Genomic DNA, 13207 nt, shown 5'->3' with positions numbered 1-13207 from the left:
CAGTTTCTTCAGGGAAAACTGACAAAGAGTTACAGACAGAACTTTGGAGGGGGAGGGATATGACTCAGCCTTTAAAGGACCTGCCTGGGAAACAGGAGGGCTTGAGCTCAGATCTGACCTGAAGGGGAGGCAGGGAGACAAGGAGGTCCTGGCGTTGATGAGCACTGTGTTTAGAGACAGGGGAGAGCAGAGGGCGGTACTTGATGTCACCCTCTGGCAACACATACACACACACACACACACACACACACACACACACACACACACACACTCTATTGATGAGTTAAAGCTCCAGCTACCTAAAGACAAGCAGAGCATCCAGGTCACAGTGCAAGAGGAGATACAGAATTGTGATTGATTAATAATATCTGCCACAGCCAGGCAGTGGTGGAGCACGCCTTTAATCCCAGCACTCAGGAGGCAGAGGCAGGTGTATTTCTGAGTTCGAGGCCAGCCAGAATGAGTTCCAGGACAGCCAGGGCTACACAGAGAAACCCTGTCTCCAAAAACAAAAACAAACAAAAAAAAAAACCAAAAACAAACAAAAAAGCAAAGAAAAGTAAAATAGAATTCAGAAGCAAGGGTGAGCTATCTTAAATCATGTCCAGGCCCCAAAGTGTTAAATACATTTGTTTTTTTTTCGAGACAGGGTTTCTCTGTGTAGCCTTGGCTGTCCTGGAACTCACTCTGTAGACCAGGCTGGCCTCAAACTCAGAGATCTGCCTGCCTCTGCCTCCCAAGTGCTGGGATTAAAGGCGTGAGCCACCACGCCTGGCACATTTGTTTTTTAAAAAGGACTTACTTCCTATGAAGTTTTATGGTACTAAAACAGGCATGTTAAATAGTGTGGTATCACTAAGGACTGAGCTAAGGAAATGGCCTCCTGGAACTCCCTAGCAAGCAACATCTGGCTCCTTTATCCAGAGAGAGAAAGAATGAGTGTGTTCCCCAACTCTGACTCCCAAAGACAGGTTCTCTGCCTTCTAAGTTCTCATAGAACACAAAAGGAAGACCAAGGTTACTTTGTATCACAAAGCACTCCAGACAAGATCCGGTATCTTTCCTGAGCTATGTCCCTAGATACAGAAACCTCAATAAACTCTCAGAAGCATCCTGACCATGGCACAAAAGGGCATCCTGCATTTATTTTAGATAGACAGGTGGGGCTCAGATAAGTCAGGATAAAGTAAAAATCAACCAAAATAGGAAAACTGGAAGTAAAATTCAAAATACGAATATACACTCTGAAGCCTTTTTTCCTTTAAAAAAAAAAAAATCATTGCAAAGCGTGCAAGATGGCTCGATGGGTGAATGGATTGAACTCGGGTCCCAGCTGTGGCAGCAAGGAACTGAGTCCTGGAATCTGTCCTCTACCCGACCTCCACACACCAGCTGATGTACACTATTTCTCATTCACATAGAAGCATTTTTAAGTCTCTCAAAAAATAACCTCAAAATGCAGGAAGATTTTAATAGAAGATAAATCAGTGACTCAGAGTCCCTAGAAGGGTAATATTTCTAGTAACTACTAGAGATGGATCTTTGGGGAAAGACAGTAGATCGTATCATTAGCTAATTTAATCAAGAAGAACAGGGGAAGAGGCCAGGAGATGGCTCAGTCAGCAGAGTGCCAGTGTCCCTTAGAACCCAGTAAGTGGGACGTGGTGACACATGACTGTAACCCCAGGACTGGGGAAGCAAAAAAACAAAAACAAAATAAACCAGCCAAATGCCTGGGGCTCGCTGGTAGCCAAGTCAGAGAGAGGCTGTCCCAAACAAGCATGGGAACCTGGGGTCATCCTCTGGCCTCCACAGTTGCACTGCATGAAGCTGCACACCCAGAGAAGAACCCCAGAGTTGGGGAGAGATGCCCCTTAAGAACACTGCACCTCTCTGCTCAGCCCTATGTAAACCCATCGAACCTGGATCTCAGACTCACTCAAGGAGCAGGAGAATAAAATAATTATCAGAGCAGAAACAGTGGACAGCTTTAAAAAGCTACCGGCCCCACGTGGCACACGGGCTGGTCCACCCTGAAGAGAGCAGGCTTTGACAGAAGGACATTAACCGTTGCCTGGCACAGGGAAAGCTGCAGACCAGAAGATGCCACCTGCAGGTGCTGCGGCTTTGCAGATCGGATACAAAGTCAACTGGGGGAGGGGGGAGTAATGGCAGAACACATTGATTGCAACAGTTTCTTCAGGGAAAACTGACACAGAGTTACAAACAGAACCGGAGGGGGGAATGAATCCGCCTTTAAAGGACCTGCCAAGAAAACAGGAGGGCTTGAGCACCGGGAAAGCTGCAGACAGCAGTGGACGGGTTTGAGGTGGCCTGGGCTACATTTAAGAACCTGCCTTAGGGGGCTGGTGAGATGGCTCAGTGGGTAAGAGCACCCGACTGCTCTTCCGAAGGTCCAGAGTTCAAATCCCAGCAACCACATGGTGGCTCACAACCATCCGCAACAAGATCTGGCGCCCTCTTCTGGAGTGTCTGAAGACAGCTACAGTGTACTTACATATAATAAATAAATAAATCTTTAAAAAAAAAAAAAAAAAAAAAAAGAACCTGCCTTAAAGGATGCTAAAGTTAAGGTAAGAATTTAAAATAACAATTTTAATCCTGAAAGTATGCCATTGAGTGATTCCCTATGGACACCTGGGGTCCAAGCAGGAAAGCGAGGTATTTTAATACGAAGGCGGCAAGTGACGCCGTCATTCATATTAAGAGACTGGAGAAAGCTTATGCTCCCAACATGCAAAGCTGTCTGGAAGTGTTCCAACCCCCATTCTTATTTTAAAACTTACAGGTATCGACATTCCAAGAATACTGTCGCGTGCAGACTGCCCAGGAAGTGCCAGCTGTGGAATAGGCATTTGGTCAAGCCAGTCTCGTATTCCTATTTTATTAATGTTCCAGGGATAATGGTCAGAGAGGCAACTCTATTCAACAAAGCAAAAGATAAAACAGGAGCCGGACATGGTGGCAACACACCTTTAACCCCAGCGCTCGCTCGGGAGGGAGAGACAGGTGGAGACTGGTGAGTGAGGGGCCAGCCTGATCTACACAGAGGGCCCCACATCAGCCAGAGCTACAAAGTGAGACCCTGTCTCAAAACAAAACATATACAAGAACCCAGAGCATGATGGGGCACACCTGTCACCCCAACTCTGCAGGGAGAGGCAGGGGGATAAGAATCGCATTCTCAAGTGCATGGCAGGTCTGAACTAGCCTGGGCTGCACGGAAAAGTGCTAATAAATGATCATTCTCACGGATTATAACCGGGGCGGCCGACCTGGGAGGCCCTTAGAGTAACACAAGACAGCAGCATTCAGAGAGCTGCCTCCCTTCCCCTCTATATCAGAGCACCCTCCTCTCCAGAAGCAAACCCAGCCCCAAATGTACGGGAGCTCAATGCAGCAGCAAGTCAGAACATCCCCAGGGGACACAAGAGGAAGTCGGAACACACAGGCAGGGGCAGGGGTGGAGATGAAGACTGCATTACAAAATGCCATTTCTGTCTGCCCGGATCTAAGGTCCCATACTATAAGCACGTAAGTGGTTCCCAGGGTCAGAGGGCAAGTACACAAGGTTACTATGGAGACGGAGTGGTTTACTGACACAGAGCTAGAAGCTCCAACGAACATCAGTGAGTATTATCCTCCCTTCAATGTGGCTGACCTTGGAGAGCCAGCCAGGATGGGCCAGGCACTGGCCACCAAGCCCGTGGACACGTGTTTGGAAGGGGATGGGTAACTGATTCCTGCAAGTTTTTCTCTGACCTCTGCCATGTTCCTAGTGATGTGTGTGTATGTGTATATGTGTGCGCACTTACACACAAATGCGATTACAGAACAACAACCACAGAAGGATGCACATAGTGTGAATGAGTCGATTATGAAGTTCAGAGTTGAACTTCTCTGTGCGTGGAGGATGAATAGAGGGAGGTGGCCACTGTCACTGGGTATGGGATTTTGGTTGCTATGAGGAGGCTGACATGCCTGCTCATGTGGCCTTCCTCTGTGAGTGTACCTAGAGATCACCACTGGCTGAACAGGGTCAAGTATAGCTGAGTAAACTCAACCCCCAGCAATGAAACAGCCAGACTGTGTAGCGTGACCTGTATCTTAGCACTGGGGAGGTAGAGACAGGGGGATCAGGAGGCCAGAGTCAACTCTGGCTACGAGATGAGTTCAAGGCCAGCCTGGGCTACACAAGGCCTGGCCTCAAAAAATGAGAGCAAAATGGGGTGGGATGATAAATGTGAATGAGAACATGGTAGACCTGGTTGGCGACCTCAGTGGTTAGAGAGCTTGGCTTAGTGGGAGCGAAGCCGTGGGTTCAATCCCCAGGGTCACCAGACAGAAAAGAAAGGAGAGCAAGCAGCACTGGGCTGATTCCTGAACACACACAGATCTCAGCCTCCCACTTTACAGCCAGTAAATTATAAAACAAATGAGATAGGGTCTCTAGGTAGTGCTGGCTGCCCTGGAACTCACTGTGCAGACCAAGCTGGCCTCTTAACTCATAGATATCCACCTGCCTCTGCCTCCCAAGCACTGGGCTAACACTTTTCAATACTATCAATACTGTATGTTTGTATGTATCTTTGTATCTTTGTATGTATCTTGGGGGAATCATGTCACTTTAAGCAGCAGCCTGGGAAGGCTCCTCTAAATATGCCTTAAACCCCAAAAGTCACACAAGGAAGTATGAATGAACTGAGGTAGATTCCAAGACAAAAGACAAATCAGGAGAGACATGAAATCTCTGCGTGACATGCAAGCAGCTCCCACACATTGGCCAAGATGGACAGAAGCTACTACCCCATCAAAAAAAAAAAAAAAAAAAAAACAGACAAGGGCTGGGGAGATGGCTCAGCAGTTAGGAGCCCTGACTGCTCTTCCAGAGGTCCTGAGTTCAATTCTCAGCAACCACATGGTGGCCCACAACCATCTGACCATTTGTAATGAGATTGGATGCCCTCTTCTGGTGTGTCTGAAAACAGCTACAGTGTACAAGGTCAAACGGTAGGGACACAATGTCAGCAAACTTTTGTCATCTCAAAGACGGCAAGGTTAAACTGTGTCCACTGCACAGGTGTGGGCCCAGATGTGGGGAAGTGGGCCCTTTACACAGGGCTGCACATCGGCCCAGGGTGTGACAGTTAAAGCTGTCAAGAGCACACCCTCAGCATCACAGAGTGCCTAACGTTTCCCCCACACTCATTCACACCTGGTGACAACTCAGGCTCTCCTGCTGCACTGCTTATCAAACCAAGCTGTGGACGGTTTAAACAGGGGGCCGACCACATAGATTATGGTTCAGGCCTTGCCAGAGAAAGGAACACAGAAAGAGGCAGCTCTCTGGCAGCTGACCCGGAGGATGCCTGGCCAAGCGAGTGAGTGCTGGGCCATGTCAGATGTACGTGTGCACACATTCACCGAAGCACATAAGACATCTGTGGGTACACAGGAAATGGACATCGGCTGCCTCAGAGAGGAGGGGCTTTGGTCTCTCCACCCCTTCCTTCCTTCACAATGTTGAACAAGAATGTTACTTTCAAGATAAATAAATAGTCCAAGAAGCAAGCAACAGTGTCAACAGCTGCTTCCAGGCTATGGGGCAGAAGCTGTAGTATGCTTCTCTGCAGACTTACACCCATCCCCATTCTATGTCCAGACTTCAAGCTCTGGGTCGTCCTGCCTCCCTCCCAAGGGCTGGGGTCCCAACTCTCAGTTTGAGGCGTGTGGTGGGTAGGCTCCTGAGGCATGCGCACAGCCCTCCCTAGCTCTCTGCTGTAGAAGTTCTTCATGAACCCCTCGGACAGAGATCAGACTGGGGCATAGCCTGCCCTACGGAAGCCCAAGACCAGAAGGCAAGTCCCTGGGTGCAGGAAGAGGAAACACACGTCAGGAGGGTCTCACTCACACTTGCGCAGATCCAGGCTCTTGCTTGGACAGGCCAGGTGTTGGCCTGGTGGGTTCTGAGTCCTCTGCAGACAGGCCAGCATGGCTGAGCTGGGAGCCCTGGGCGGGGCACGTTCCGCAGCAGGAATCCTTCGAAGAGAAAGACAAGGCACTGGTCAGTGAGGGCTGCTCCAAGCAACCTGCTGTCCTCTCCCCAGGACCCCCTCCAAGGAACATAAGATTGGTTGCCTCTGAGATGTGTCTCTTTGTAGTCCAGACTAGCCTACAGGTAGAGTCCCCCCCAGGTGCTGGGATCAGAGGCACGTGCCACCATGCCTGGCTTCGGGCCAGACATTCCATCTCTCTCAGATGAGGAAAGGGTGACTTCCAGAGGAGCCCCAGAGGCATCGCAGGAAGGAACCAGGTCTCAAGGGGTGGCCAGCCCTCCACCACAGCACAGCTAGAACTCATGAGACTCATGTGCCTTTGGCTAGCTCAATATGTGGGTCGCCACCCTATGCCCTAGTTGAAGATCTTCCTTGGCTGGTGGTGGGCCTCAGCTCTCTCACAGTCTCATGATACATTAGTGCCTAGCTCAACAGGAGAGGGACCCATTTGGTCATTTTTGGGGTCCATACAGGAGTAGCCAGGTAGGGCTAGAGGGCAGTGTCCTTGGGGTGTTCTCACAATACCCCTGAGGAAGAGATGTCAGGATGACATGCTGGGCAGGTCTGAGGTATTGCATTCTGACTGTGCTCATCCCGAACAAGAAGGGTCGGGCCAGAGTCACCCACAGCAGCCCTTAGGTGGCAGCTCAGATGTGCCTCTCATAGCCTATGTTGTGTTCATCTGCCTAAGCCAGACACCAGGGATTGGGGGGTGGGGTGGGGAACACAGGAAGCCCACGTGTCCCCACAAAGCCCACCTTCCTGAGCACTGGTGTCAGCACAAGCCCGCCTTGGAAAGCCACCGTGGAGAATAAGGGAGTCACAGTCAGGTTTTCCCCTCTTTCTCCCTGCCACAGAAAAGGGCTCCTCCCTACCGCCACCCCTGTCCGGGCAGCCAGCCTGGGCTGCCTCCATCCCAAGCTGGTTAGGAGGAGGAGGAGGGGGGTGTTTAAGGGGGAGGGGGGAAGGTATTTAATACTAAACAGGTGTCTGAAGCCTGGGATTCTGCCGCTTCTAATAATGAAGTATTCATGAGGAAAACCCTTTTTGTCACCAGTTTCTTAAGATACTAATTTCACAACAAGCTCCTTGTTACCGCGCAATTATTCCAATCTTGTATTCCCCGAGACGGTGGCAGCCTCCCGTCTGTCCTGGCCTCTCCGTAAATGAAAGACAACCGCGTAACCACCTTTCATTACGCTCTATTTTACTTTCAGCAAAGGTACCCGAGAGTAACGGCTTCCTCTGAAAGGGACTTTTATTCAGTTTCAAAACCAATTTTCTCCTATTACTGTCTTAAAAAAAAAAAAAGAAGAAGAAGAAGAAAAGAAAAAAAAAAGAGAAAGAAAAGGGAAGTGGGGGATGGATAGCGATGGGGGAGGGGGGATGCTCTCCCCACCCCCACCCCCCACCCCCAGGCTCCAGTCTTAACACAGCGAGGCAATAAAAGCAGCAATATCTATCCACTTCCCAGCTTTGATTTCTGGCAATTTTAAAATATGCCATTACAATCAGGCAGCAACGACTCGGCTCAGGGAGGGAGTGAAGTGGGGCTTATTGCTCCGATGGAAGTCCTTGACTGTGGAAGGCAGTGAGCGAGCGAGCAAGGCTCTTCAGGGACCAGGGATGGAAGCACGTGGCAGAAACAGGCCTGCTGGGGCCGCCGCCATATGCCACAGCCTTGAGGCCACAGTCCACTCCACCAAGGCTGAGGGCGCTGGACTTCCACACACTCTGCAGGCGCACACTTGGGCACATGCAGTATGTATCGGTGTCACACTTCATCACGTGGGTGAGGTTCTTGAAATGTCCATGTGGACAGTCCACAGGGACACGGGACTGCCACACCCAAGGCTGGTGGTACCTGCCTTGACCCTGCCTGCATCTCTCCATGACAGCATCTGTTTCTTGCTATCCTGATGCACAAACCCCACCCAGGCCCTCTCTTCACAGGGGGTGCTGACTAAAGACCAGGGGCCCCCAGAACTGTCTGACTTCCACAAGGCGGACCCAGCTGTCTCCAGGGGCCCCCAGCCTCCTGTGCTAGAATGCCCAGGCATCTTGGAGACAAGGGGCCACCAGACAGAGCTTAGACTGGTGTGGCATCTGGCCCTGGAAGGAACTGACTACCCTAGCTTCTCAGGATAGCTCCTGCCGGTTCTCACCTCTGGAGGACCCAGGCTGACTGAGCCACAGTGACACCAGCCTCACTTGGAGGAGGAGTGGGGGGCTTCTCCTCTGCTTTGTCAAGTCGCCCAGACCACTGTCTCTTCTTCCCAAACCCTGTGTCCCACGGTGGGAACTGTGAGGGTGGGGGACAGGTCTCAGATGAGCCAGGAGTCAGCCAACAATTATAGGGAATGCGATACGGACCCCAAGTTTCCATGTCACACCAACACTTTGGTCTTTAAACTTCTTCCAACATAGCCATCCCTTCCTGCCTGGTCTCAGCTCTCCCTGAGCTGCCCAGTCTCTCAAGGCTCTCTCTCAAGGCCCTCCTTCTAACTGCCTCCGACCTCCAAGATCATGGCACCTGTTGTGCCTTTTGCCTGTAGCACTGTCACCCAGAGTTCACCTTAGGTGTCACCTTATTTCAGGGCTGGCGTCTCCGCTGGGTGTCCCTTGTTGCCACAACCCCAATTACACCAAGCTATGAGATGAACTGTATGAAAAGCCCAGAGACATCAAGGGTCCTGCCCAAGGTCACACAGCAAGCCAGGGATAGGGCTCTACTGGGTACCTAAAACACTCATGCCTTTCCTCTGATTTCCAGCCTGCCTCCTCCTTGCCTGGCCCCACCCCATCTGCAGATGGCAGGTCCCTCAACCCCCCAGCACGGAATCATCACAGACCAGCCGGGGACCATCTGGAGAGCTGCACTGTCTGCAAATCGGACTGTTTATAAGCTCAAGGCCTTTTGTGACTTTAATAATAAAGGGGGGGAGGGACAATGTCGCAAGCCTCAATGATTACGGTGCCCGTATGGGCACCGTCCCTGACGCGGGATTAGATAAGACGTCTTATCTGGGAGACACCCAAGGAAAAGGTCCCTTCACCAGATAACACCCCGCTGTCGAAATGCCCTTTCAAAGCTGGACTGCAGATAAGGAGCCGTGACAGCGGATGGAGGAGGAGAGAAACTTCCTGCACTGAGGAGCATTGAGTCTGCTGCCCAAGACCAAACAATAAGCAGAGCAGACGCTGTCTCTGGGCTGTCTATTTTATTCAAAGAGTCTTTGGTGGGGTTGGGGTGTGTGTGGGGGGGGGGGAGGCGGCCTTCTGTCATCTCCCTCTGTATCTGGGGACTGCAGGGAGTCCCAAGAGGGTAGAGGGAGAGCTTGGGAACAAACAAGGTGCTGGCTACTGAGGACAGCTGTTAAGTGTTTCCATTTCAACGATGCAAAAACCTTCTGCATGCAGATCTGAATACACGCCGTCTCTCCACTGAGCTGTGGGACACGGTAGCCTTGGGTAGAGCCTGGGCTTAGCTCCCTTTCCCACAGGAGGAAATAGTCACTGTGAGTGGTGTGGGGGCAGCAGCAGCAGGGGTGCAAACCATGCAAGGTCAGACACATTTTTAATTGGCAGAACCCAAGAGTGTCAGACCCTGAACCTCTCAGGTTACTGAATGGCAATTCTGCCCTAGTGGGAGGATCTCAGAAGCCCACCATCAAGTGATAGATGCAAGGCCCTGATTCTCCTCAGGGCCCACAGTCTGCCTGACTCTACCCTGGGAGGGGCTGGGAAGAGAGCACAGGCCTCCTCATTGGCCTCCCGCTCATTCCATAAACATTTAACAGAACCACACTCGTGCCATGCAGCAGGTGGAAGGAACCCTGCCCTCCCTCCCCCAACTCACCACTTGCGCAGTAACACTTCCAAGTACCTTTTTCCGGGCCACCCTTATGTCACATATGGGAACATGGTAACAGGTTAGTGTGACCTGCCACTACTCCCTCAGCACTGCCCTCCCTGGCTAAGTCCAAGGGAAGCTGAAAATGGATGGCTGGCCCTGGCCAATTCTCCCTCAGAAGGGAAACCGCATACCCTTCCCCCGCACCCCTCCTGGAAGAGAATGCCATCTGCCCCTGCAGTGAGGCCTCTAGCTAGGGAAGACTGTGTCTCCACGAAGGCCACAGCCCGAGCTGCTTCCGCTTCCAGCCTCCATCTTTGCCTTTATCTAGAACTGCCTACGCAGATCTCTGCAGCTCTGCTCAAGGCCAAATACAGGCCTCAGCCTGGACAGGAATGACACGCCAGGCACCCGTTACAGGGTGAGGAGTTCAGAGAGCTGTGGAGGGAGCAGCCGGGCAAGGGGTCGGCGCTGGGGTCTGGGGCGACTTTGAGGGTGTCACGGTGCCTAGGATGTCACAGTACTTCCTTGGCTGAACCTCAGTGGGGAGTTAGCCAGTCTGGATATGGGATTTTTCAGCCATAACACCAGCTGGGTGGGAGACCCAGGGGGCTGGGTCCTTGGCCTGTTGTCATATAAAAAGAAGCAGTGCCTAGCTCAGAAGGAGCCAGAACCCAGAGTGGAGATAAGAAGCTGGGGAGCCCAGTGGTTTGTTCCCATGGACTCTGCTCAACTCTCAGGAGGGCTGTAAAGTCCCCCACCCCCTCATGTTGTCCCTGACTGTACAGCTACCCTAGGACACAGGGAAGAGTCTGCAGTGTTAAGAGGCCCAGACCCAGGAAGGAGAGACGCTGCACCAAGCTGGGGGCACTGGGGTCAAAGCTTGGCTGCATGGAGAGATCACTCCCCTGTGAGTCACCAGCACCAACTGCAGGAAGCATCAGCCCCCTGCAGAGAAGCATCCAGGATCCCCAGGCTTCACGGGCACCACATAGTGAGGGCTGCCTTTCTGCTGTCTGCCTCTCCCTGCCTGACCCCTCGGCCTCCTATGCCCTGTTCTTGGACTCTCTTCCCATTGCTCTCTCTTGGAAGCAGCCAGAGCAGAAGCCCACCCCACCCCTCCTTCCTGCTGCTCCCTCCCCCATCTCCATTCCCAGAGCCCAAGGCCTTCCAGGGGACCCTGTTAATAATTAAATGTTAATCTAAAAAGCAATTTGAGCTGCGGGCTGGGCAGATCTGGTTAGAGATTACATTAGCATGGAGGAGGCCAGGGTAATTTTCTTTAACCCCTCTATCGACCTCTCTAGCCAGGGAATCTTCCAGTCACGGGGAGGGGGGGGCACTGCTGATTAAACAGGCCCAGGGCTGGGTTATGGATAAGGGTCTTGTGAAAAGTGATTATTCCCCACTGCCAGGCGGCCTGGCACGAGGAGGGGATTTTCACTCTCTTAAGGGCGGGGGTGGGGAGCGCTGCTCCTTCGACAGGAGCCTCATCTACTGCCAGGATTACTGTCCTAGCCCACAGGCCATAGGCCCCTAAGATGCCCAGCTCTGGCTGCTCCCTGTCTGGACCAACACCTCTGTATCCAGTCTTTTCCTGCTATTTTCAAATTCTGGTTCGGGGAGGATGCTGCAGCCATAGACACTGGTAGTTCTGGGGCAAAGGTATAGACTGTGGAAATCCCAAATTCTGGATGTAGGCCAATTGCCTGTGTGAGCTTCTGTGCTGGCTTCATGTCCACTTGACACAAGCTAGGGTCACTTGGGGAGAGGACTTGAGAAAATGTCTCTATGAGATCTGCCTGTGGGCAAAGGAGGGAGTGTATTTCTTAATTACTGGCTGAGCGGGAGAGTTCAGCTCTCGGTGGGTGGTACCACCCCTGAGCTGGTGGTCCTCCGGTAAGTAGCACTCCTCCATCGTCTCTGCTTCAGCGATGGTGTGTGACCTGAGTGAGAGTGTAAGAGGAAATGAACCCTTTCCTCCCCAGGTTGGTGTTGGTCACAGCATCTTATTACAGTCATAGGAACGCTAAGCCTCTCCTGTCACAAGACTCTCGCCTACACCCTGTGGACCTGGCTCCTGAGCTTGCTTCTCCGTATCAGCCCGTCCTTCTGGGAGAATATTCTTTAGGATGCTTCTTGACCTTCACTTGAAACCCAAATGCCGTGGGGCTTCAAAGATCCCCCAGGCTGTGTGAGAGATGGAAGACACACAGCGTGACAAGTGGCTCCTTATGTAGGTCCCTTTCCACATGGGTCACCAGTGCCCGCACACAGTAGGTTCTCCGGGAAACATCTCCAGAGGGAAGGATGGATGAGAGGTAGGTCCTTAGTGTCTCACTGTGAGGCAGTGCATGCATTGCAGGTAGGAGTTGGCCCTAAGACCTTCAGCACCAAGGCCAGCTCCAAGAGCAAAGGCCCAGAATGGGGGTGGGGCCAAGTCAGGGAGGGTAAAGATGCCAGTCACCTCAGGAGCCAGCTGTTTCTGCCTTTCTCCCACGCATGCCTGCTTCTGGGGCCAACATATTAACCCTATACTGTATGCCAGGTCCTAGGTTTGAGTCTGAATTTCTTCAAATTCCTTGCCACGGAATTTGCTGGCGAAAATAACTCAGAACATAAAGGCCCCTGCTATGCCTGCTGATCTGAATTTGATCCTCTCCAGTCCCTGCACCCTTACAGTGAGACAGAAGGTGGAGGCTCAAGGGACATCTTAGAAGTTCCTAGGCCCTGAGAGCTTAGAGTGTGCAGCAAAAAAAAAGGGGGGGGGTTAAGAATAGATTCCCCAAAGTTGTTTTCTGATCTCGTCTCCACATGCATACACATCTCCCCTGTATACACACACACACACACACACACACATAGTGAATACAACTTTAAAAAAAAATCCTTTCTGCCTTTAATCCCAGCACTTGGGAGGCAGAGGCAGGCAGATTTCTGAGTTTGAGGCCAGCCTGGTCTACAGAGTGAGTTCCAGGACAGCCAGGGCTACACAGAGAAACCCTGTCTCGAAAAACCAAAAAAATAAAAAAATAAAAAATAAAAAAATTCCTTCCCAAAATGTATACAGGATACACCAGGCCATGCCAAAGCTACCTAAAGAGCTGTAGGACATTGTAACATACTTAATACAAAGTAGCAAACAGAGAGTGGAGTGGGTGCGTTGGTCCAGAGGGACAGAAGAACTGAGCTTGGGAGATGTCCAGCTGTTGCAGAACACCCCTGGATGGGGCTGGAGGTGGGCACTAATAGCACCTACTTTCTGTGAAGCCGGTCA

The 13207-nt window shown here is 51.6% G+C and overlaps 1 protein-coding gene across 2 annotated transcripts in view; it reads right to left on the bottom strand.

Annotated features, from left to right (window-relative positions):
- Fam222a (family with sequence similarity 222 member A) overlaps positions 1–13207 on the bottom strand; it is a 47257-nt gene that overhangs the window by 14125 nt on the left and 19925 nt on the right. For both annotated transcript variants that reach the window (XM_021162865.3, XM_021162866.3), the window contains exon 2: positions 5933–6060. In XM_021162865.3, coding sequence (XP_021018524.1) covers positions 5933–6014 — 82 coding nt within the window. In that variant the 5' untranslated portion in view covers positions 6015–6060. The remainder of the gene's footprint in view (positions 1–5932; positions 6061–13207) is intronic.

This window comes from Mus caroli, unplaced genomic scaffold (genome assembly GCF_978045245.1).
Source record: "Mus caroli unplaced genomic scaffold, Mus_caroli_1 scaffold_4, whole genome shotgun sequence".
NCBI classification, from domain to species: Eukaryota; Metazoa; Chordata; class Mammalia; order Rodentia; family Muridae; genus Mus; species Mus caroli.
This window is presented reverse-complemented; position numbering and strand designations above follow the sequence as displayed.